Genomic DNA, 26,888 nt, shown 5'->3' on the forward strand with positions numbered 1-26,888 from the left:
ATTACAAACATATATATTGATTAAAAAAAAAACCCAAAACAGAAAACAGTTGTCATTATAAACATATTACATAAAGTAAAAACACTGCTCATGAATCCAACAAATTGAGAGGAGCAAATCACTGAACTGGTTTGGTCAATGTGAAACAGTGACACTCCTCATAAAAGGAAAACAAAATGCCCATAAAAAAATATTGGACATAAAAAGCCAAAATCAAATGAAAAAAACCTTAATAAATGTGTTTTGGAAAAATGTATGTGTATATATTTTTTACTCCCAGATCTATTCAGGTCACACATATCATACCAGACTTCATGGCTTTGGGTCAGAGGGTGAAGCACCTAGGTGCGCAGGAGGTGTTCTCATCTATCCTCCCTGTTGAAGGTAAAGGCCGAATTAGAGAAGCTCGCATCCTGGAGATAAATGCATGGCTGCGTGGATGGTGCCGACAAGAGTTCTTTGATTTCATAGACCATGGGATGGGATGATTTTCCAAGAGCTACTGAGCGGTGATGGTGTCCATCTATCAAGGAAGGGACAGAGTGTCTTCAGCAACAGACTGGCTAAAGTACTAAAGAGGACTTTAAACTAAAATTGATGGGGATGGGTAAAAAAGGCAACAAAGCCATAAATAACTCTCAGGAAGATAGGACATAAAATGCCCCTTTAGAAGAGGAAAAAAAGAGTAACATCTGGAGAACCTTGTATACCAATGCCCGTAGTATGGGAAATAAACTTCTAGATCTAGAGGCTACAATGATGCAAGCAGACTTGGTTTTAGTGGCAGTCACGGAGATGTGGTTCATGGAGAACCATGACTGGATTATTGCTATACCTGGCTATAATTTATTCAGGAAGGACAGATTAGGAAAAAGGGTGGCGGAGTGGCATTATATGCTAAGAATGATATTACAGAGCTGCAAGACATCTGGGGTACGGGAGAAGTGCTGTAGGTTAAACTGGAAAGAGGGAAAGAAAAACGTATCTATATCGGAGTAATATACAGGTCACACTCACAGTCAGAGGAAATGGACAGAGACTTAATTGAAGACATCCACAAGATAGATAGGAAAGGGGAAGTACTACTGATAGGTGACTTCAGTATGCTGGATGTTGATTGGGATGTCCCTGCTGCAGGGTCATCTAGAAGCAAAGAGATCTTGGATTCCTTACAGGAAGAATTGTTTCATCAGTGGGTAACGGAACCGACGCAGGATGGAGCTATTCTGGACCTGATGCTTGCAAATGGGGAGACTGTCAAGGTGGGAGACCATTTGGCATCTAGTGATCATCGAATGGTGTGGTTCAATATTAAAACAGGGGAGAGGGCTCATTTGAGATTGAATTTCAAAAGAACTGACTTTGCCGAGATGGGGGAATTTCTCAAGGAACAGTTAGTAGGATGGGAACAGCTGAAGGAAGTACAACAGCAATGGACAAGATTGAAAGGAGCTATATTAAAGACCACTAACCTTTAGAAAATTACATAAAAGTAAGAGGAAAAGAAGGCTGCACTGGTTCTCGAACGTAGTAGCTGAAAAGATAAGGGAAAGGAGGTTAGCCTTCACAGGTTATAAGATGACTCAGAAAGTCTTCATCTGGATAAGCGAAGCTGGAAAAGCTGTCAGGAAAGCGAAGAGGCAAATGGAAGAAAAGATAGCTAATACAGTAAAATCCGGGGATAAGACCTTTTTCAGGTATGTAACTGACATGAGGAAGTGCCATAGTAGCATTGTGATGCTGAAAGCTGAGGAAATGGAATATGTGGAAGATAAGGATAAAGCTGAACTACTTAACAATTATTTCTGCTCTGTGTTCACGGATGAAAGGCCGAGGGTAGGACTGCAGAAAACAAATGCTAAGGGGAATGGATGTATGGTAGACAAAGACCAGTTCATGGAGGACTGTGTTCGTGAGGAGCTAGCTAAATTAAAAGTAGACGAAGCGATGGGATACACCTGAGGGTGCTCAAGGAACTAGGAGAAGTTCTGGCGGCTCTGCTTACTGACCTCTTCAATGCTTCCTTAGAGACTGGAGTGGTCCTGGAGGACTGGAGAAGGGCGAATGTGGTTCCTTTGCGCAACAGTGGAAGTAAGGAGGAGGATGGGAAGTACAGATCTGTCAGTCTGACCTCGGTGGTGAGTAAATTAATGGAAACACTACTAAAGTGGAGGATTGTGAGAGATTTCTTGAACTGAATGGATTGCAGGACCCGCGGCAGCATGGCTTCACTAGTGACAGGTCGTGTCAGAAGAATCTGACTGACTTCTTCGACTGGGTGACCAAACAGTTGGATGTGGGAGGGGCGCTAGATGTTGTATACTTAGATTTCAGCAAAGCTTTTGACATGGTTCTGCACAGGTGACTGATAAATAAATTGAGTGCCCTCGATATGGGACCTAGAGTAACTGATCGGTTTAAAAATTGGTTAAATGGAAGGAGACAGAGCGTAGTGGTAAATGGAGCTTTCTCTGAAGAAAAGGATGTTATCAGTGGAGTACCGCAGGGATTGGGCCTTGGGCCAGCTCTTTTTAACATCTTTGTGAGTGATATTGCGGAAGGGCTATCTGGTAAGGTTTGTCTCTTTGCAGATGATACCAAACTCTGCAACAGGGTGGACACCCTGGAGGGTGTGAATGACATGAGGAAGGACCTAGCGAAGCTGGAGGAATGGACCAATATTTGGCAACTAAGATTTAATGCTAAAAAATGCAGGGCCATGCACTTGGGTCACAAGAATCTGAGGGAATGGTACAATATAGGGGGTGAAGTGCTTCTGTGTACGAAGGAAGAGCAGGACTTGGGAGTGGTTGTGTCTGATTACCTTAAAGCTTCCAAACAGAAAAAACGACGGTCAGAGCCAGAAGGATGCTTGGGTGCATAAGCAGAGGGATGACCAGCAGGAAAAAGGAGGTGATATTGCCCTTGTATAAGTGTCTGGTGAGGCCCCATTTAGAGTACTGTGTGCAGTTCTGGAGACCGCACCTACGGAAAGATATAAACAGGATGGAGTCGGTCCAGAGGGTGGCTACAAAATTAGTAAGCGGTCTTGAACACAGAAATTATAGGGACAGGCTTATGAACCTCAACATGTATACGCTGGAAGAGAGGAGGGAGAGTGGAGATAGGGTGGAGACATTTAAGTATCTCAAGGGCATTAGTGTACAGCAAGTGAGCCTTTTTCAACTGAAGGAAAACTCTGGAACGAGGGGGGCATAAAATGAAGTTAAGAGGGAATAAATGTAGAGAAGCATGCCTAAGACCAAATCGGGCGAAGGCAGCAAATCACAAAGTCAACCTCGGCTAGCATATGCTGGGAAAGGTGTCACATTGAAAAAGAAGGAAAATGTACAAAGCAGATCGTTAAGAACGTAATTTATTAATACAATTTAAAAAAAATCACATGAATACATATATACATATACGATCTGCTTTGTACATTTTCCATCTTGGAGCTTGCAGACCGTCTGCCTTTGTGCTGTCTTGGACATTGAAAAAGAAGGCATATGGACAAAAACTTATGAGCTAGCTATTCTCTAAATGCCAATAAGAGTTCCCCTGAAAAGGAATACTCAGAAATGATTTGTGGCAGCAATGGGAAAGGTGAACACGGATAAAAGAAAAAAAAAAGGCAGGGAAAAGGGAACAGAAGACAGAAAAGGGAAGGGGAGAAAGGGAAATAAAGGGAGAGGAAGAGGTGGGAGAGGGGGATGGAAACCAAGGGAGATAAAGGGGAAGGACAATGAAAGGAGAAAAGGGGGGTGGAGTAAAGAAAAAAATAATGAACAAACAGAAACTGCCAGTTTTCAGACCAACCACAGTACAAACATCTAACGAGTATTCATAAAACTGGTGACAAAACTCATATCGAGAAAACTTAAGGCTATGTGCACTGCAACAAAAAACTAAGGATGGAGCAAACACTTGTGAGACAGGGTACTGAAAACCCAATATTATGAAAAGGCTCTAACAAATGAAATAACAAAACCAGATCGGCGGCACAAATAAACCATGTAAGCTATAATCGCTAGCTAAAATAATTTTGGAGCAAACAAAACTTTAGATAATAATGGAAAACTCCACTTACATTTTAAAGATGTTCCGCTGCAGTTCAGGTACACTAACGTGATAAGCAGGTGGAACAGCAGAGCAACAAAAAGGTATAGAAAAAAAATGCGAAAAAAAGAAAATGCTGAGTAGTCTGTAGCACCGCGATTGGTTAGTGGTGCCTTAAAACGAGAAGGGATCATTTGCATATCGAGTCGTCCAAAAAAAAAACCAACAAAAAACTGAGCGGTTTGTTGCACCGCGAAAAAATAATGATATCTCCATTGGGCTATAAGGCCTTATAATGGTCCTGGATAATTTGTATGTAGTCTCCTGTTCCCTTTTATGAGATACTTAACTCTCACTTCCCCCTTCCCCTCACTTTCTCTCTTTGCTATTGCTCCCATTTTCTCTCCCCCCTCCTTATTCTTCTCTCACAGGTTGAGGCTAAAAGATAGCAGAGCCATGTGTTGCTATAAAGCTAATGGTACTGTGAAATGGCATTAAAGTGCCTTTTTGCTCTTTCTAATTTTGGTTAGTTGCATTTGCATTTTATGGTTAATGAGATGTGCACTTTCTAGTAAAAAAAAAAAAGGCAGATTAATGCCTTAGGGGGCAATTCTATAAATTTGTACTTCAGTCTAGGTGCCATAGTATCGTGCACTTAGTGCCAATTCTTGGTGCCAATATTCGTTATAGAATACTGGTGTAAGGTTGGCATTGGTGCACCCATGTATAGGTGCACTGTCTTATGCCATGTCATTGGCAGGCATAAGTTGGTATGCCTAGGTGTGCCAAGTGACTGACTTGTGCAGTTTATAGTATTCTATAAACTTCACATTTACCTGGGAGAGATGGCCATGGCTTGCCCACGCTCTGCCCACATGTATGCCACCCCTTGCAGTTAGGCAATATGGCACTTAGTCGCTTCCTTATAGAACACAGTAACATAGTAGATGATGGCAGATAAAGACCTGTATGGTCCATCCAGTCTGCCCAACAAGATAAACTCAATACATATGGTATGTGATACTTCATATGTATACCTGATCTTGGTTTGTTCTTGCCATTTTCAGAGTATAGACCATAGAAGTCTGTCCAGCACTGTCCTTGTTCTAAAATTTCTGAAGTTAACGTTGAAGCCCCTGAAAAGCTCCACTCCTTGAAGCCCCTGAAAAGCTCCACTCCATCCCATCCAGATCTATTCAGCCATGATCTGGGCACAGACTGTAGACGTCTGTCCAGCACTGGCCTTGTTCTCCAGATTCTGAAGCTGAATCTAGCCAGCCACGATCAGGGCACAGACCATTAAAGTCAGCCCAGTGCACATAGGTGCCTAACTGCCACTTTTTATGATGCCTTTGATGCTTATAAGTGGTACCTATTTCTAGGTTCCACTTCATAGAATTGCCCCCTAGTTTTACAGATGGCTGTGGAAACAATTGGTGGTGTTTTTTTTAATACTTATTTAAATGTGAGCCCTCTGTTGAAATTGGATGGCATGATGGACGTTGAAGAGGTGCCAGCTGCAGATATTCCTAATAACTACCTCCTGTGTGTTTGTGAAGTGAAAGAGAGCAGAAAAGACAAGAAAAATGGCAAAGTCACACTTGGCTTGGTGGTAAGTTTTATTTCTAGAAGTGCTATGTCCATAGTGTTTCTCCCCTTTCTTTAAATATCGGCTTTGTTTTTTCATTCCTTCATCTGCCTACTTTCCTCACTTAGTCGTTCCTTTCTTGTACTGTAGTCATATGTTGCTTTCACCAGGAGGTGGCTGTACACGGTTTGGATGAAGATCTTTGCAGCACCGCCTTTGACTTGTTTAAACTCGCAGTGCTAGCTATTCTGTGATACGAGAAACGTTGACCATTTTTTAAAACATTTTTTTCTGCTCTCATAAACAAGTGGTAAGAAAAGGCTTTTTTCTAATGCTATGGTCTTTCCAGTGCCCTTTTTATGACCAAAGCAAAGTGCCCTGCAAGCTTAAAAGCTGTTCGATATATTTTGTTTTTGCTCATATTACAGTTGGCTATAATAATTACAGTTGGCTTTCCACGCCACGCATAAGGTTGTAGCTCGTCCTGTCCTTGGAATTAGTGCTGTTTGTGGTTTCATGATAGCATTTTGCTTATTATTTCAATCAGTTTTTTGTACAAGTTTATTGTCATTTGTCTTTATTTGAAATTTCATAAATAAAAAATTTTTTCTAAAAATGGAATAATCTTATAAATGGGGTGGGGCTAGGGTGGGGGCGGAGCCAGGCTGGGGCGGGGCTATGGTGGGGCGGGCCTAGGATGGGACCCCACCAAATTGGTCTGCATGGGGCCCCGCACTTGCTAAGACCGGCCCTGTCCACAGCTTAACTATTTGTTGAGTGAAAAAATATTTCCTCCTGTTTGTTTTAAAAATACTTCCATGTAACTTCGAGTGTCCTCTAGTCTTTGTACTTTTGAAATGAGTAAAAAGTCGATTTACTTCTACTCGTTCTACACCACTCATGATTTTGTAGACCTCAATCATGTCTCCCCTCATCCATCTCTTTTCCATTCTGAAGAGCCCTAACCTGTTTAGCCTTTCTTCATATGAGAGGAGTTCCATCCCCTTTATCATTTTGGTTGCTCTTCTTTGAACATTTTCTAATTCCACAATATCTTTACTGAGATACAGTGACCAGAACTGAAAGCAATATTCAAGGTGCGGTTGCACCATGGAGCGATAAAAAGGCATTACAGTATTTTCAGTCTTATTCATCATCCCTTTCCTAATAATTCCTAGAATCTTGTTTGCTCTTTTGGCCGCTGCTGCTCACTGAGCATAAGGTTTCAGCGTATTATCTACAATGAAACCCAGATCTTTTTCTTGAGTGCTGACCCCCAAGGTGGACCCTAGCATCAGGTAACTATAATTCGAGTCATTCTTTCCAATGTGCATCACATTAAATTTCATCTGCCATTTGGGTACCCAGTCTTCCAATTTCCTAAGGTCTTCCTGCAATATTTCACAGTCCGCACGTGTTTTAACAACCTTGAATAGTTTTATATCATCTGCAAATTTTATCACCTCACTCATCGTTCCGATTTCTATATCATTTATAAATATGTTAAATAGTACCGGTCCCAGTACAGATCCTTGCAGCACTCCACTGTTAACCCTCCTCCATTGAGAGAAATGACCATTTAACCTTACCCTCTGTTTTCTGTCCAATAACCAATTCCTACTCCACACCAGAACCTTTACTCCTATCCCATGACTCTAATTTTCTCAGGAGTCTTTCTTGAGGAACTTTATCAAAAGCTTTCTGAAAATCTAGATACACTGGTTTTCTTTGCTTTTCTCCTGCTACTGTTAAAATCAGATATTGCTGAAAGTTATATGGCATCATTAATTTCTCTTGTTTGGTTTTGTTAGTTTTTTAACCTTTGTAAATCTATTTGTTCTTATCCTATCTCTTGTACCTCTCCTCTTGTAATCTGGCAGGCTGTACAGCCCTCTACAGGGGAAGTAATCTTTGACAGCTTCCAAGATTCAAAGCTGCGCTTGGAGTTGGAGAGTCGGATTTTACGGCTGCAACCAGTTGAAATTTTGCTTCCATCAGACTTAACAGAGGAATTGGAAAGACTTATTGACAGTATAACCTCTGTTAGGTAGGTACTTAAATTACATTGTGCTGGCAAAAATCTTTTTTTTTTTTTTCATATGGCTTAACAGACATTTTGCAGATGTATTTTCTAGTGTATAAATTTGCAAATTAAAAAATAAAAGTTAATGACTTTAATTTTTTAAGTGTAGTGCATCGGTGATAAAATTGCATTTGAGAATCTTCCGTGACTGTTCCAAGTCCTAAGTGTGAGTGTGGCTCTTATTAATTTTTTTTCTTTTGAAATAGTTGCTACTTAAAATATTATTTAAAATTTTAAGGTTAAAAAGTAGACACCGTGTGAATGTGGCTCTTTAGAAATGATCGTTGAGATATAGAGGTTGCATCAGAAAGGTGATCTGTTATACAGTGCAGCCATTGATGTATTATGTTATTGGTGAATTTAATACTTCGAAAGAGTATTGCAATTATTCACATCTCTCTGTGATCATTATTTCAAAAATTTGGCCATGACCAGCGGACCAGGTAAGTAAATATACCAGGATATATATTTTTTTTCAGAAAGAATAGGCTAAAAAGGGGCAAGATAAGCAAGCTTTTAAAAAGGGAAAGGAAAAAGCCTCAGAAACTCTTGTGACACCAGTCTAGGTAAGGTGCTACTGTCTTTTAATCACTGGCAAAAAAAAAAAAAAAATCTTCCGCGTACTTTTACTACTTTAAGAACCCCCTCCACTCCCTAATCGAATGGTCCAAAAATTCATGACTCTTCTTTAGCTGTCCCTTCCCCTCCTCCCAACCTCAGTAAGGTTGAGAACTCTTACTGTAATTTGGATCCTGTACATCCTTCTGTCATTAAATGATTGAAGGATCCTTTTTTGAATGTTTATTTAAATGTTCGACTACGTTGTTGAATGAATGTAAGAAAGGTTTTGAAAATTGCTGCAGTAAAACCTCTATTGAAAAATTGCTCCTTGGTTCTTGGTTTGGTGGACAACTATAGGTCAGTCTCCTTTCTTCCATTCTTTGCTAAATTGATTGAAAAGGTTGTGTATGGTCAATTTGTGGATTTTTATTATTTTTTATTTATCAATTTCAAATACACAATATAGCATATTACGACAATGCAGAAAACGATAGAAACAGGAAAAAAAAAAGAAAACAGAATCCATCTAATAAAGAAACCCTTAAAGAACATTCAGCTGCTATCGTTAGTCCACAATAATAGGGAGAGAAGCTGTCAATGGTAGAACAAAGAAAAATGTACTAAGACACTAAAGAGGTTTCTTACTGATGGGCACACTACATTCTCGTTGAAGCTTACACAGGGGGGCATTCATTGAATAGTAGTGGAAAAGACAACTAACTTATTTGTTACAAAAGTAGTAAGCTGCCCAGGGTCAAAGAAATCATAATTGGCACCTTAAAAGGTGATAACACACTTGCAAGAGAAATGGACAAAAGTTGCCCCCAACTGAAGCACTTTAGGTCTTAATAACAAAAATTAATTTCTCCTCTTCTGCGTCATTCTAGATACATCAGAATACATTCTTATCTTATAATTCGTAAACATTTTTATCTTATCTGTCTGAGTCCAATGCTAATTAAACTAATAATGTAGCAGGAGCCAGAACCTCTAAGTCTGACCTTTTCTAGGAAACCAGTCAAATTCAAAGTATCCATAAGTAAACCCTGTTCGTTGGGCTGGGCTTTTCTCCTACCAGCAGGAAGGTAATAAATCTTAGGTGTCGGTGGATATGAGGACTCCGGAGCCTTCAAAATTTCAGACAAGTATCTTTTAAACATGTCCAGTGCAGAAGTAGAATATTACTTAGGAAAATGTATTAATCTAAGATTTTGACACCTGACAGCATTTTCCAGGTTCTCAACTTTAGCACGCAGGTTCACACGGTCTTTCATCCAAGTCTCTCCTTGGGTTTCCAGTACTTCTAACCTTGTCTCAACTGCATTCATCTTATTCCCCAAAGTAGACAAGGTTATGTTTATTTGATGAATTGCCTAAGGCAATGCTGTCAAAGCGAGTTACATTCTTGGTTCATCCGCCCGCAACCTCGGAGTCATCTTCGACTCCTCCCTCTCCTTCTCTGCGCATATCCAGCAGACAGCCAAGACCTGTCGCTTCTTCCTCTTTAACATCAGCAAAATTCGCCCTTTCCTCTCTGAGCACACCACCCAAACTCTCATCCACGCTCTCATTACCTCTCGCCTTGACTACTGCAACCTACTCCTCACTGGCCTCCCACTTAACCATCTATCCCCCCTTCAATCCATTCAGAACTCTGCTGCATGCCTGAACCGATATACTCACATCACCCCTCTCCTCAGGTCACTTCACTGGCTTCCGATCAGATACCGCATACAGTTCAAGCTTCTCCTTCTTACCTACAAATGCACTCAGTCTGCAGCCCCTCATTACTTCTCTACACTCATTTCCCCTTACGTTCCCTCCCGAAACCTCCGCTCGCAGGACAAATCCCTCCTCTCAGTACCCTTCTCCACCACCGCCAATTCCAGGCTCCGCCCATTCTGCCTCGCCTCACCCTATGCTTGGAATAAACTTCCTGAGCCCTTACGCCAAGCCCCCTCGCTACCCATCTTCAAATCCTTACTCAAAGCCCACCTCTTCAATGTTGCTTTCGGCACCTAACCTTCATATCCTTCAGGAAATCTAGACTGCCCCAGTTTGACGACTCCTACTTGTCTGACTGTACGTTTGTCCTTTAGATTGTAAGCTCTTTGAGCAGGGACTGTCCTTCTATGTTAAATTGTACAGAGCTGCGTAACCCTAGTAGCGCTTTAGAAATGTTAAATAGTAGTAGTATAGTAGTAATAAAAGCATTATCACACAGCACAATACAGTGTGTCTTAAATTTTATAGTAAAAGCAAAAGAAGCAGAAAACAATAAAACTAAAACAATAGAAAACAAGACCAAACAGACCACAAATAAGCAAACCTGCTGTATCCCACAGAACCCCAAAGTCTAGTGCAGATCCACAGTTAGGGAAAACAAGTTTAATTGGCGAAGGCTAACTGAAAATGATGTGTTTTGAGTAAGACTTTAAATGAGGGAAGAGGAGTCTCATGTTTATCAATGATTTTTTTGTTTATGTGTTCTGCTCCCTTTGTGTAAATTGTTACAATTTTGGAGTTTCCATTTAGAATATGTGCCGATGATACCCAGTTTTTGTTGAACATTGTTTTGATATGTTTTGACTCAGTTTGCACTCTTGGGCAGTGGATGAAAGGAGATCATCTGAAGCTGAATATTGCATAAACGCAAATTTTATTTTTATCTGGATTTCTTTCAGATGATGTCCCATCTCACTTCTCAGTAGATGATGTGACAATTCCTATTGTTCAAAATATTGGGAATTTAGGGATAATCCTTGATTCTCCTTTTAACGATGAAGTTTCAAGTTTCAAAATTATTAGCAGGTTTTGTTTTTTTTCAAATTAAGAACTGTCCAAAGATTTAAAGATTTTGTCTGAGTCTAATTTTAGAATGATTAATATAGTGTTATTAATCCTTGTTTAAATTACTGTAATGGTTTGTTGATTTAGGATACCAAAATCATATTTATGAGCCCTGCAAGTGGTGCAGAATGCCACAGCGAGAGTGGTAATAGGATGCTTTCAATTTGTTCGTATTAAAAAGCTTATATTGGCTACCAATTGAACATATTAAATTTAAAATATTGCTAGTGTTTAAAGTATTAAATCTGTGAATCTAAGACTACACCAAACGTCAAGGGCCCTTCCGTCCTCTAATAGATTATTTGATTTACCATCTTTTCATACAGTGAGGCTTGAAGAGTATCGGTCCTCAATTTTCTATATTATTGGCCCTAAATTATGGAATTCTCTCCCATATGATATAAAAGTAATTCAGAACATAGGACAGATTAAATAGGAATTAATTTTATTTTAAAACTTTTATGGAGCAAATTGAATTTTAATATTTGTAATATTGGAACCAATTTCAATGTGATCAGAGAGGTTTTCTACTAGTATGCTGAAGGGCAAATTGTTACACCTTTGATTTTCGTATGTTGATGGAGCTTTGACAATGATTGTCTATTTGTTATGTATTATGTGTGTTATATTTTAATTATGTTTGTTTTGCTGTGTGCCATGAATTTTAAGGTTGTGCGGATTATAACTAGTTGAAAAAAATAAAATATAAATAAAGGCAGAAAACGAGGTGAGAAAAGATCTCTCCATTTGAACCCAATGTACTTCTTTGGGTCTGAAATAATGGGACTGCATTGCCTTAATACCACTGCTGGTGGTAATGTGCCCAACCCACACTCCCTCCTCTTGTCACTGAATCTCCACCTAGTCTTTGCTTTTTTACTATTCCCCCCCCCCCCCCCCCTATTTTTGAACTATTTCTATTGTATAGCTAAGGATAGGGGCCATAAACATCATCACAAACAAAAAGACTATCATCATTTTTAGCAATGATATTTCCATCCAACTAACCATTACATTTTTTTCTATATACCCATATCTTTAAAAGCTTTATGTGCTAGGGGCAGGTAGTTTTAAAGGGACTGTCTTTCTTCTGTGTTTGTGCAGCGCTGCGTACGCCTTGTAGCGCTATAGAAATGCTAAATAGTAGTAGTAGTAGTAGGCCTTGTCAGTTATACTGTCATTTCAGAGCCTGAACCAAAGTGGGATGTCAGGCCTGCATAATACCCATAAATATATAATTATCAGGGCTCTGAATGACCTTTGTCACAGAAAACGCATTTGATAGAATGCAGTGGAGGTACTTGTTTAGGCGCTGGAAAAAATGGGAGCCAACTTTGTACATTGGGTAAAGGCTTTGTTTGCCTCTCCAAGGGCTCAGATAGCAATGAATGGGTATATATCATTGGGTTTTAATTTGGGGTGTAGTACTAAGCAGGATTGTCCCCATCACCTTTAGTTTTTGCCTTAACAATGGAGCCCTTTGTGAATTCAATGAGGAGGAACCTGGACATACATCCTACTATGATAATAGCTTGAAAGGCCCATAAGATATCACTTTATGCTGATGATACTATGGTGTTTATGGAAAATCCAATGGTCTCAATCCCAGTTTTACTGGAGGAACTTAATTTTCAAAGGTTTATGGTTTCAAAGTAAATGTGAAGAAAACAATCTACACATTTAGAACAGATACCCTTTTAAGATAGCAAGAAGGGATAAATAAATCTAAATAATTTATAATGTTTCTGTGCTACATATCACAACTAATATTAATAATCCTCTGGATATTATTGGCAAATTGTTGACCCCTAATGAAACCAATCTGGTCCCAATTCACTAGGGCTGGAATCACTGCATCCAGTCACCTGCCAGGACTTTCGCCAAATTCTTTACATCGCAGTTCAAAAGAGAGATTGGCCAATAGCTCTCACAGTGACTGTGTGGCTTACCCTCTTTGGGAAGGTCAGTCACCTTATACATTGAAGCCAGTAACTTGCCTTCAATCAACCAATCATTAAACACCCTTTACAACAAAGATACTGCTTCCGCTCTTAACCTTTTATTATAATTTTATTTATTTTTGTTACATTTGTACCCCGCACTTTCCCACTCGTGGCAGGCTCAATGCGGCAGGCAATGGAGGGTTAAGTGACTTGCCCAGAGTCACAAGGAGCTGCCTGTGCCAGGAATCAAACTCAGTTCCTCAGTTCCCCAGGATCAAAGTCCACCACCCTAACCACTAGGCCACTCCTCCACTCCCATGGTAATCTATGGTAAAGCCATCATCACCAGTTGCCTTTCCAGGTGCCAGCTGCCTAATTTCCCAGTTCATTTCTTGTAGGAAAATTGGCCTATGCAGTATCTGAAAGTTGTTCTTTACTCAGATTGGCCCTGACCAGATACCCTTCTAACATTATTGCCCCACACTTTAATTGAAATGAGTACAGTTGTACATACAATTGTTTAAAAGCCTTGCAGATCTGGCCAGTTCAGTATAACACTCCAATGCCATTATATACCTCCTGAACATTCCTATCTTCCTTTTCTGCTTAACCTGTCAGACTAAAAACTTTCCAGCCTTATTACAATTTATACAAAGTATCTTTTTCTGCGATGCAGCTGAAACTCTACTGGTTCCATTTCAGTGGAGAATCTATTTTCCTCTGCACCAATTGCAATTGTTTATGCACTTTCCTACTACCATTCTGCTTAAGCTCCTCCTACAATCTCTGTAAATCTTGGTACAACTACAGTAACTCAGCTTCCTTCTGCTTTTTCACCCACCTGTGAAGCTATCCATATCAACTTCCCTTTATAACTTGTTTTCCCAGCCTCTCACAAAAGGCCTATCTTCATGTTTCCATCATCATTACAAGGCAGAAAATCCTCCCATTGCTGTCTTTAAGTTTTTCAAATATACCTTTCTTATTGCATGATATGAGACATTGCAATTGGATGGATATGGCAATCAACATAGAAGCCTCTAAATTGCAATAACATGGTAGTGGGGTTCACTCATTCAATATAGTACTGTAATTACATCACCACTATCTAGTAAGAATGGATAATGTTTTTTTTGCTTAATGGAGGAAAACAGCCTCAAAGTACCAAGGTCTGTGATGGTCCCTTTCGGTACTAAAACACTCCCGTTTGCCAATTGCTCGGTCTATACAGGGATTTGATATTTATCATAGGCTGAAAAACCTCCTTAGATTCCAGTGTACATGCAGTATTAAATAAGTTTTTCGTTTGAATCTTTACTATCTAACATACTAGCATGTAGTCCATTTCTCGTGCTGATACTGTATATCAATTCGCCACAATGAACATAGCTTATAACTTAGCTTGTGTTGTGCTCCTGGATGGGGTCCACGGTTGCCTCATTCAGATCTTCCCTGACCAACGATGGCCAGCGTTTCACTGTGCTGTAGATCAGACTGTAGCTGCTTCAAGGTACTAACGAGGAATAGCTATGAGAGAAATATCAAGATTAAGTATATACCGTAGACAGGATACAACATGGAACTTGAACTTCACGTATCACTCTTACATCTGTGAAAGCTGCTCCAGCTCTGTTAACCGGCAACACTTATTGGTGTCCTGTCAAACAAATTATACCTTCAGCTGTTGGTTGACGTCAGACGTTCTTCTGTGTGGGAGCCAATCATAGAAAATGGCTCCATTCAATCCTTACATTTAAACCTACTGGCTCTATTGTATTAAGGGGGTATATCCACCTTTGTTCCTTCTGCAGGAATATTGTTTCTGTAATAAGATCTGGATAAATGGAAATGTTCCATGTGTGACTTGCCTACGGTATCACACATTCCTTTTCTTGATAGTGTGGCCAGTGTAACACTGGTTTTTAAAAAGGGTTCCAGGGTCAGCATGGGTTCATCCAAGGGAAGTCTTGCCTCACCAATTTGCTTCATTTCTTTGAAGGCATGAATAAACATGTGGATAAAGATGAGCTGATTGATGTAGTGTATCTAGATTTTCAGAAAGCTTATGACAGAGTTCCTCATGAGAGACACCTGAGTAAATTAAAAAGTTATGGGATAGGAGGCAATGTCTAGGAAACTCCATTATCAGAGTCATTAACTTAGAAACACAGTTCAAGAGACCCAACCTAGTGAAATGCCTTCCAGGATCCTCAGCTAACAGAAGTACCGACCAAATACTGAATGTGATTTGAAAGAGAGTGAAGATTCTAATACTGATATTGTACCCCACCTGGGGACAAATGACCTAGCCAACAATAGCAAGTTTAAAGCACAGAGAGCGTTCCGGAAGCTTGGGGAGGGACACAAGTCTTTGGTTCGGGCTGCAGCCTTTTTTTGAAGTAATTCCTACATGTGGGGAGAGACAGGAAAGACTACTTAAAGAGGAATTCAGTAAGTGACTTGAAGCTTGGTGTAGTAAAGAAGATTTTAGATAAATAGGAGGGTGGGGCAGTACATGGAAAAATAATAGGCTGTACTATAATGATGGACTACATCTTTCTTTGATAGGAAAAAGGATCCTTGGGGAGAAATTCAGACAGTATGTTTCTAGACATTTAAACTAGAGGGTGGGGGGGGGGGGGGTGACAAAAGGAAGCAAGGGAATTCAGAAAATCACTCCCAGAAAAAAAACATGATGGTAGAGGGACAGGTCATGCAAATATAAAAAACCATCCAAACTCACTTAGCACATGGAAAGCAATGAGCACAAATGCTTGTAGTCTGAGTAAAATGGTTCATGATTGCAAGCCCTGGTGTTTGAGGAAAACTTGGATATTGCTATTCCAGAGACCTGATTCAATGATTCCCATGAATGGGATGCAACCATACCAGGCTATAATCTTTTTAGGAAGGATAGGGAGGGCCAGAGAGGTGGAGGAGTGGCATTGTATGTGGAAAATAATATCAGAGCGGCTGAAATGCAGGGAACCTGGGGAAAGGAAGAAGCTATATGGATTGGCCTAGAAAGAGAAGATGGAACCTGTATTCATACGAGTGTTATCTACAGACCTCCAGCACAAATGGAGACGCTGGACAAGGATCTGATAAAAGATACACATAAGCTTGGTATGAAAGTGGAAGTGCTATTTCTGAAAGATTTCAACTTGCTTGATGTGGATTGGAATGTCCCGTTGGCAGAATCTGAAAGAAGCAGAAAGATTGTGGATGCATGCCTGTCAATGTGCCTTGCTCAGATAAATGGTCATGGAACCCACGAGGCAAGGGGTGACTCTGGATCTAGTGCTCACAAATGGAGGAAGTGTTTCAAATGTCCGGGTGGGTGCTCACGTAGGCATAGTGATTATCACACAATACGATTTGATATAAGATTGAAAGTGGAGTGCAGGCACACAAAACTCAAAGTACTGGATTTCAGACAAGCTGATTTTGGTAAAATGGGGCATTACCTGAAGAAGGAGCTGATGGCATGATTAGGCATAGGTGAAGTGGAAGCACAGTGGGTGATTGTAATACAGACGTTCAAATATTTGAAAGGTATTAGTCTGCAAACAAACCTTTTCGAGAGATGAGAAGGTGGTAGAACTATGGGATTTGAATTGAACTTTAAGAGGGGCAGATTCAGGAATAATATCAGGAAGTACTTTTTCCCTGAGAGGGTAGTAGATACCTGTAATGTCCTCACATGGGAGGTGGTGGAGATGAAAACGGTAACGGAATTCATAAATGCGTGGGGCAACACAAAGGAATCCTGTTTAGAAGGCATGGATCCAAAGAAGCTTAGTAGTGATTAGGTGGCAACATCAGTAATTGAGAAGCAGTCAGTGCTGGGCAGACTCCTGCGGTCTGTGCCTTGATCATGGCTGGACAGATTTAGCTTCAGAAGTTGGAGAACAGATTTGGATGGGCTGGAGTGGGGCTTTTCAGGGGCTTCAATGACACGTTCAGAAGTGTTAGACCAAGGACAGTGCTGGGCAGACTTCTGTGGTCTTTTCCCTGAAAATGGCAAAGACAAATCAAGATCAGGTATGTGAAGTATCACATCATACCTTATTCTATGAGTTTATCTTGGGCAGACTGGATGGACCGTACAGGTCTTTATCTGCTGTCATCGACTATGTTACTGTGTTATTATGTTAATGTCCTTTTGTGGGTTAGGAATTGGTTATTGGACAGAAAACAGAGGGGTAAGGTTAAATGGCCATTTTTCTCAGTGAAGGAGAATGAATTGTTGAGTGTCGTTGGGATCTGTACTGGAATGGGTGCTATTTAACATATTTATGAATGATCTGGAAATCCAGAACGACAAGCAAGGTGAATAAATTTGCAGATGACATAAAACTATTCAAAGTTGTCAAAACATGTGGAATGTGGATAGAGGTTTTCAAGATGGCGTTCTAAGCGGATGCACCTGTATTTGCCCTTGAGGTAGCTTAGGTTTTCAGCTCCGTTGGTGCTTCTGCCGCCTCGTTTTTTAGAATGGGGAAGCGGAGGGGAAAGGTCAGGGAACATCCCTCGGTTCCTGAGACCATCCCAACGTTGAAGCAGACGACCCTGCAATTTTCAAAGCAACAATCGGGGCCTCGAGGAACTTCAACCCCTACTGCAACTCTCGACGCGCTGCCGTCGATCGAGAGTCCTAACGGGGCTTCCTTGAGCCCTGTGGATCGTATTGCTCCGCCTCAGCCTGGGAGAGAGTTGTTTGCAGCCCGAACAGCGACGGAAGCCGAAGTGGCTCAACCGAATCTGCATGAGGGAAGGTCTGCAGCTACAGAGAATGGATCTCATGAACGAGAGCAGCTAATTCAATCAGCTTTACAGGTATTATCTCAAGATATCGTTTCAAAACTATCTCGAACTGAGGCCCAACCTCAATCTCTCCCAGCCTTTAGTGGCGTGGTTAGACCAGCAGTAGTGACACTTGAGTCACTGTGGGACATGGTGTACAGCATGCAGGTTTCTATGCAGAATATATTGAAAGAAAATACTGGTGATATTAAAGTTTTGTCTGAAGCTGCGTTGCTCCAAGCGCAAGTGACTGCACAGCAATCCTTGAAACTAGATAAAATGAATATTGAGCTTCAAGAAATGGGGAACTTGGAAACCGCATTGGTTAAAGATAATAATTTCATGCAGAAGCGAATGGAATACCTGGAGAACCAGGTTAGGAAACTTAACCTTAGGTTTCTAAATTTCCCCAAATCTCCTTTAATTTCTCCTATTGAGATGGTAAAAAAATATATGGTTGACATTCTTGGAATGGATAAGGACTCACTACCTCCCATCACTCGGGCCTATTACATCTGGAACCCGAAGGGGACTGTTGGAAACCCCCCAGTAGTGGGGGATGGAATGAATCTTACTTCCTTCCTGGAAAGTTCATTGGAAATAATTACACAGAGGTCAACTATGCTCGTCACTTTTGCATTGGAGCCTGACCGCAATGCTGTTTTAAGACTTTCCTTAAGACATTTAGAAAACTTGTTTTTGGGCTCAAAGGTTCGAATTTTTCCAGACCTCTCGAGGCCTACACAAATAAGGCGCAGGGCTTTTTTGGAGCAGCGCCCTAGAGCGTTGGCATTGGGAGTAAACTTTGTATTACGTTTTCCTTGTATCTGTAATATACTGCTTGAGGGTAAACAGTTTCAGTTTGTAGACCCAAAACAGTTTAAAGAATTTCTTGATGCTAGAGCCGATGTGAATGTAGTATGCCCACCCTAACAAGCAGGCTAGGGTTGATAACCCGAGGCGGCAACCGCTAAAATATTCTTTAATTTCCTTTAGTATTTTTGAAATCTTGGAACCCAATTTCTTTGTTTGTGGACAAATAGGCAGTTAAGAATTTTTCTTTCAATTATTTAATTGTATTCTGAATTTCATTTGTAAAATAATGCCGATTGCATATTTACACTTTGTTGTGAAAATTGAATTTATTAATAAAGATTTAAAAAAAAAAAAACATGTGGCATGTGAAAAATTGCAGGAAGAACTTAGGAAACTGGTCATCTAAATGGTCGATGAAAATTTAATGTGGAGAAATACATAGTGATTCACATTGGCAAGAAAAACTCAAATCACAGTTACCTGATGCTAGGGCCTACCTTAGGAGTCAGCACCCAAGAAAAAGATCTAGGTGTCATTGTAGACAATATGCTGAAATTTTCCGCCCAGTTTGTGGAGGCGGCCAAAAAAGTAAACAGGATGCTAGGAATTATTAGGAAAGGGATGGTAAATAAGACCAAGAATATTAAAATGCCTCTGTATCGCTCCATGGTGTGACCACCTTGAGTATTGCGTTCATTTCTGGTTGCTGTGTGTCAAAAAAGGTATAGCTGAATTAGAAAAGGATCAAAGAAGAGTAACCAAAATGATAAATGGGATGGAACTCCTCACATGTGAGTAATATGTGGGAGGGAGGTTCTGGAAGCCAAATATTTATTTATTTATTTATTTATTTATTTGTTACTTATATATAGGCTCTTAGGTAGAAAGCTGAAATCCAGATACTCCAGGGTAGCATTTTCAGAAATGCTCCTCATTCTATGCGCAAGACCCAAAAGGCAGGCAGAGCTCCGAAGTCTCAGTGCGTGGTTGAGATGATAGTGCAGGGATGAGGGATTTAGATTTGTTAGGAACTGGGTGTCTTTCTTAATGGAGGAGGATGAACAGTGGAGTGCCGCAGGGATCTGTACCGCGACCGGTGCTATTTAACATATAAATGATATGGAAATCAGAACAATGAGTGAGGTGATTAAATTTTCAGATGTCACAAAAGTATTAAGGTTGTTAAAATACATGTAGACTGTTAGCAAATTGGAAGACTGGACATCCAAATGGCAGATGAAATTTAATGTGGACAAATGCAAGGTGATGCACATTGGAAAGAATAATCCGAATCGTAGTTGCCTGATGCTAGGCTCTACCTTAGGGTCAGCACTCAAGAAAAGGATCTAGATGTCATTGTAGATAATACACTGAAATCTTTTGTTCAGTGTGCAGCGGCAGCCAAAAAAGCAAACAAGATGCTAGGAATTATTAGGAAGGGGATGGTGAATAAGACCGAAAATACTATACTGCTTCTGTATCACTCCATGGTGCGACCACATCTTGAGTATTGCTTTCAGTTCTGGTCGTGTAGCTCAAAAAAGATATAGCGGAATTAAAAAAGGTTAAAAGAAGAGTGACCAAAATGATAAAGGGGATGGAACTCTCGTATGAGGAAAAGCTAAAGAGGTTAGGGTTCTTTAGCTTGGAAAAGGGACTGATGGAGGAGATATGATTGAGGTCCATAAAATCTGAGTGGTGTAGAACAAGTAGAAGTAAATCGATTTTATTTACTTGTTCCAAAAATACAAAGGCTAGGGGACACTTAAGCAAGTTACATGAAAATTACTTTTAATACAAATAGGAGGAAATATTTTTTCACTCAACGAATAGTAAAGCTCTGGAACTCTTTGCTGGAGGATGTGGTAACAGCGATGAGCATTTCTGGGTTTAAAAAAGTTTTGACAAGTTCCTGGATGAAAAGTGCATAGTCGATCCAAGGTGGCCACCGCTTGAACCTGAAGTGCGTGATAGTTCTCTGCAATTTCATTCTTACCGCTATACCGAAGAGAAGGTGTTGAGCTGCTGAGGTAGCCTCTCAGTGGCAGAATCCTCCCTCTGTGATCGGTTCTATTGAGACTTTCTTGCAGTGAGCCAGGACTCCGATGACGTCGGAGAGCAGCCTGCTGAATCAACCTGGGGTGGATGGAGGACCCGGTGTGATCTCTGGGCTGGAGGTTGCCCTCAGCCCCGAGGAGAGAGCCCCTCCCCCGCAGGCGCGTGGCAACAGCTCCCCGATGTTGGCGTCTTCGGCCCTGCATGTGTAGGGATCAGCAGGAGCTGAGCAATGAGAGGCAGTTTGTGATCCCTAGGGAGCTCTGGAGAGTTTGCAGTTGTCGGCTCTGCCAGAATGGGCTGAAGTGGCTATTTCTGTTCAGGGGGAGATGGAAACTGCAAGTAAGGAGAGAGGCTATTCTAAGCTGCAACCTGAGGTACTGACCACCCAATTTACTTTATCATTTTCTAAGCCTCCTGAAGTAACTCTGGATAGTTTGTGGTGTTTAATTGCAGACTTGGCTAAAGCACTATGCCCCCAGGCCCAAAAATTGAGTCAAGATCTGACTGTCTTGGAAGGGAAGTTAAAAGAAACATATTCTGGATTAGAATCTTTGACTCAACAAACTCAAGCACAAGAAAAAAAATTTCAACATATACAAATACTTCAAAGTAATATAGTAAAAGATTTGTCTAATTTGTGGAGGAAAACAGAATCGCTTGAAAATTTTTCCAGGAGTAATAATCTTTGTTTTCTAAATTTTCCTAAACAATTTGCAGTTTCTCCCCAGGATATGTTAAGAAAACTATATTAAGGAAATATTGGGGGTCACTGAAGAAAGTATTACTCCTTTTTCACAAGTGTATTATCTGCCTACTAAACTTGTAGATAAGCAGCAACCCCAAGATAAGCAAATGTTGGATGTATCCAAGTTTTTAGAAACATCGGATACAGATTTAGTTACTGCATCAACTTTGGGAGCCACAGTGTTGTTGACACCAGATAAAATGTGGTTAATGAGACTGTCACTGAAATACTTTGATGTTTCACTTATATTTGCTGTTACTTATAAAAATTTGCTTATTTCTGATCTGACGAAGAAGGGCTACCTTCGAAAGCTAATCAAAAATGTATTGTTAGTCCAATAAAAAAGGTATCATCTTATTTTCTTTTCTGTTTTATTCTTTTTCTATATATTTCAACATTTTTATTGATGAAACAAAAATAAATACATCCAATATCTGGCATAAACATAAATGCCACCGTCAAACTTTCAAAATAGAAATACAATGATAAAGTCCATCATCAAAACTTTTTAACAATTTCTCCCGTCCCCCCCTAACCCTCCCTCCTTCCCCTCTGCTTTTATGTTTAAACAGTTTTTATTGAAATTACAGTAACATAAACGTTGACTTACAAGGCTCTGCTTATAACAGTCATCAAACCTCAATCTAAATATACAACCATTGGTCAATGAACATGTATCATTTTTGAGTTTTTTTCTCTTTCCCCCCCCACCTCCCTTTAATACAGCATTTTTATTTATTTACTCTCGTCAGGGTGTACTTATCCTACCCCCACCCTCCCCAACCCCCTCCTCTACCCCCCTCCCTCCCCCCCCCCAGACCTGGAGATCTATTCAGTATTAATCCATGGATTCACCCTGCATTTAAAAGTAAACTTCGACCTCTATGGCTTAGACTTCGCAGATAAGGACCCCAGACAGCCAAAAACGTGACTCTCTTGTTCTTTGAGAGCCGGGATTCTTTTATTCTTTTTCTATTGATTACCTTAAAAATAAGGAAAAGACTTTTATGGAACTGAGAATTCAAATTTTCCCAGATGTTTCAAGAGACACCCAAAAAAGACGTCAGCAATTTCTTCTAATGAAACCGGATGTGCTTCAGTGTCACATTTTCCAAAAGCAGGAACTAGGATTGTGAGCCCTTGGGCCACTGCCGAGGAGCGGCAGTGGCAGGCAAAACCACCCCACACAGGGATAAGACAGAACTCTGACAGGGATGGCTAGACTTCACCTGCACCTGGCCACCCTTCCCCAGAAGTTGAGCCCCTGAGTGCAGGTGGCGGGCAGGACTTGACAGACAGGGCCAGAACTGGATACCAGCAGGATACACACAGGTTCTAGAATACACAGGGAGGCTAGGCAGAGTATTAGACTAGGACTCTCAGACAGACGAGGGACAGAACTGAAAGCTGTAAGCAGCCACTGAAACAAACACAGGCAACCAAGAACTACACAAAGACATACAAACAAGAAACAAGACTGGGAAACAAGCAATACAGAACAAGAAGCTACACAAAGACTAAACTAGAATCAGGCAAGAATTACAGACTATAAACTGGACTAGGCAGAAGTGCACCAGCACCCCAACATACCAAGGACCTTAGACGATGCAAAGGCAAAGCAGAGAGTTTCCAAATGGCTAATAAGCCCAGCTGCAGCAATCACCAGGCAGCTACGTGTGCTGTGCAGGCTCAAACAAGACAAGCAAGTCTGGCAGGCCAGAAGATCCGGACTGGACTGGGCTGAAGTCTGGAACGGGAAACAGCACACAGACAATGCAATGCAGCCACCAGGTCTGGCCACCAGAGGGCAAGAGGAACACAAACCAAAACACAGGCAGAAAGCATACTGAAGCACAGAGAGGCTTAACACACACAGGTGCAGTATAGTGGAGTAATCAGAGTCATGCTGGAAGCAGCCAGCACACAGAGACAGAACTAACTCAGGAAGAACAGACAGAAGCCAGCTCAGAAGCTGACTGCCGGAAATAAGGTGAGTCTGAGAGGGGTCACGACCACAATCGTGACATTCAGTTGGGGCTACTTTTTTCTTATGTTATCCTTGTAAATGTGTGATCAGATACCAATCGGTTAAATATGTTTTCTTTGAGCCCTCCCATCTTAAAGCTTTTTTATCATCTAAACGGATCACAGGGGGGAGATCTGCCTAGTGATTGGCTCTTGTTTTATAATAGGATTCATGTGGCATGCTAGGTATAATTTGCATTTATAATTTCCTTAATAATTCTCCACTGTTCGGAATCTTGGATTTCATTTGTGGACTTGAGTATGATTAACGGAAAAAACTGCGTTATTTAATATTGCTATATGTTTATTGTTACCATACTTTTCTGTACAAGTAGTATTTTTGCTTGTTTAATAATTGAAATATTGATAAAAAAAAAGAAAAGTGCATAGTCTTCTATTGAGACAGACATGGGAAGCAACTGCTTGCCCTGCGATTGGTAGCATGGAATATTGCCAGGATTTGCCCAAAATGCAGGCCTTTTTTAATCATGTGATTAAAAATTGTAATTGAGCGATTGATCACAATTAAAAATTTTTATCATTATTTGGGAGTGATAAAAATAAATCACTGTATTTAGTCTCCTGCAGCTGCCCTTTTGTTTTCTTCATTATGGTCTCTTCTAGGATTTATTTTCAGATCCCTAGAGGGCCCCATTGCACTACACATGTTTCAGTCTCTATACCTTATTGACATTTTTTTGTAACTCTGCTTTCTAATTCTACAGTTTGACTTTCCTCATCTCCTATGCAGGGTGTAGTTTATGAAAGTAGTGAATCTTCTGCTTATTCCTTTATGTATTTAAATCTGAGTGATAATGTGGTTATAAAACTAATTTTCACTGTGTAATAATACTAAATGCGCTACCATTATTATGTTCCATTTCAGAGCATTTTTTATTTTATCCTTGTTTCCTTGTTGCTATGCATGAGAGAGACTGGTAATGCCATGCTTCTCCTTTTCAGTGCCATTCACTGCACGGTGGTTTTCTGTCTTCTGTGTCTGCCTGTGTTAGCAGCAAGGACAGGTGAAAGCTGCCTCTACTGAAACTGTTGCCACTGAATTATGCATTGCATTTTGGAAGGGAAAGAGGTCCTGGTGTGATAGTGTTAAATAATCCCTAATGAAATAGTGAATTCTCCAATAATGAATATCTCTGTGATATAATTTTATAGTATGCTATTATCATTATGTTAATATCAAAGTTTTATAAGCTGCTCTGAGTGTGAGAAGAGCGACATATAAAATAGAAATAGGCTGGGGATAGTTAGTGGCAGCAACTTTCAGAATCCAGGGACACTGATCATTTCTTTCTCTCTCTCATCTTCTGTGACTATAGCTTCAGTCTGTACCTATGTTTAATTAGGATCAGCTTCTTTGTTAATTTGGTGTTTTGATTTTTCATATGTAGATGGTACCAATGAAGTCAGAAGAAGCTTCTCTAAATTTAAAATAATAAAATATAAAGATACCTGTCTTTTTTATGTTATTGGATTTTAAAGTTTAGATGATTGCTTATCTTGTTTTTAAGCTATGTTTGTTGTGCTTCTGTCATGAAAGGCTAGTTGGCTATGTTATAGTAACTTCTAGTTTCTGGGGTTTCAAATTACTGTCATTTGACAAGAATATTAGACTATAAAAGGAATGGGATGCCTCAAGAGAAGGTGAATATATACTTCAGTAGTGTGAGAGATGGAAGAGGCATTTATAATGCAGTTGTTTCCTTACCAGGTAGCATCACTCAAGTTTCCTGGTTGGTCAAATGGAACCAACAAGCTCTTGTTAAAACTGCAGATGTCTGTGCAGTCTGTTCATGCTATAATGCAGTGGTCTTACTCTGCCTTTCATAATGATCATATGCTTTCTATTCTTTCGTCCATCATTGAATCTGCCAGCAGAAGCCTTCCTTGTTTCACATTATAGACCAATAGCTTTCTGTTCACATTGGTTCTAAGCCATTAACTCCCAGAAAGGTTCCTGTTTAATGTGTGGTGGTTTTCCCCTTCTGAGTATATTTACTGTTGGCATTTAAGGTCTAGTAAGTTGTAGTCCAGAGGACATGACTTTTTAGTCCCCTTTGAAGTAGGGACATAAACTGCTCTCAGCTAATGATGCCTTAAAACCACTAATGGTTGACTTGCTAGCAGTCTGTGGATATGTCAGTATACTTACTTTGCCTGACTGTCTTCTGTGGTTGGATGATAGCAGCAGAGATGGCATGGTTATTTTTGAATAGATTAACGTGTGCAGGGGTTTGCTGTTGACCTTGGCCTTTGGATTATACAGGATTCACAATGAAATCATTACATTAGAATTTTAAAAATGAAATATTATGTGGTTTTCTTGGCAGTTTAAAGCCCTGCTGCCTCCGTCCCTTTGATTTTGTTCTCCTCTTGATTGGGTTCTCTCTGTTGATCTGATGTTCCCGTATTCTGTATCTATATCCTGCTTTCAACCTGATTCTCCTTGTTCTTTTGTCTCCTCTTCAGGAGACCTCTAATCGTCATCTCTGTCTCTGTGCCTTCTAATTATTCATTTGAAATGTGTTGGCTTTTTAGCATGCCTTGATAGCAGAAGAATTCTGGTGAGCATCTAACAAGCAAAAAGAAGACTACAGAGAGGCTGGCAAGAAAGTTATTTAGTATTCTTTTTTTCATCTGCCTTAACTTTTCTAGCTTCAGTTCATTTACTTTCTTGCACTATTGCCTATGCCTAAATCCAGGCCTGAAGGTAAGTTACACTGAAGTACAGTAGGTATTTCTCTGTCTGCAGGGCACTTACCAAAAAGATTGTATCTGAGACCATGGCAGTGAATAGCCCAAAGTAGCAAGAAATGTCAGTGGGGTTTGAGGCCTACCTTCCCTGGTTCTTTGGCTGCTGCTCTAACAGTTAGGCTACTCCTCTGTTCCTTTAAAAATGTTTTTAAAGGTCACTTGTTTTATGGTTTTTAACATTTTGGGGCCCTTTTACTAAGTTGTGTTAAGCATTAACATTCACCTAATACAGGAAAAAAAAAAAAAAAAAAGAAAAGCGTAACAGGGACCACACTAATGCATTCTATGTTACTTTTGGGATGTGTGCACTATACCCATGTGCTAATTTTTTTTTCCTGCATTTTTTGATGGGGCGTGATGGGGGCAGAGAGTGGATGTTCTGCCCTGACCAGTTAGTGAACCAACATTATGGCATGCAAACTGGTTAGTGCACGATTAATGTGGGAGCCTCTTTAATAGGTGGTAATAAGTGCTCCCGTGGTAATTAAAAAAAAATGGCCATTTGCTAATGCTAACTTTTAACACGTGGCCATAAATGAAATAAATAGTAAAAAGGGGTTTTTGATGGCTATGGTAAAAATGACC

The 26,888-nt window shown here is 40.2% G+C and overlaps 1 protein-coding gene across 1 annotated transcript in view; it reads left to right on the top strand.

The window, feature by feature from the left end:
- Positions 1-26,888, top strand: part of MSH3 (mutS homolog 3) — a 484,945-nt gene that overhangs the window by 41,780 nt on the left and 416,277 nt on the right. Inside the window, exons 7-8 of the mRNA XM_030193332.1 lie at positions 5,520-5,668; positions 7,525-7,691. Coding sequence (XP_030049192.1) covers positions 5,520-5,668; positions 7,525-7,691 — 316 coding nt within the window. The remainder of the gene's footprint in view (positions 1-5,519; positions 5,669-7,524; positions 7,692-26,888) is intronic.

Source organism: Microcaecilia unicolor, chromosome 2 (genome assembly GCF_901765095.1).
Source record: "Microcaecilia unicolor chromosome 2, aMicUni1.1, whole genome shotgun sequence".
Lineage (NCBI taxonomy): Eukaryota > Metazoa > Chordata > Amphibia > Gymnophiona > Siphonopidae > Microcaecilia > Microcaecilia unicolor.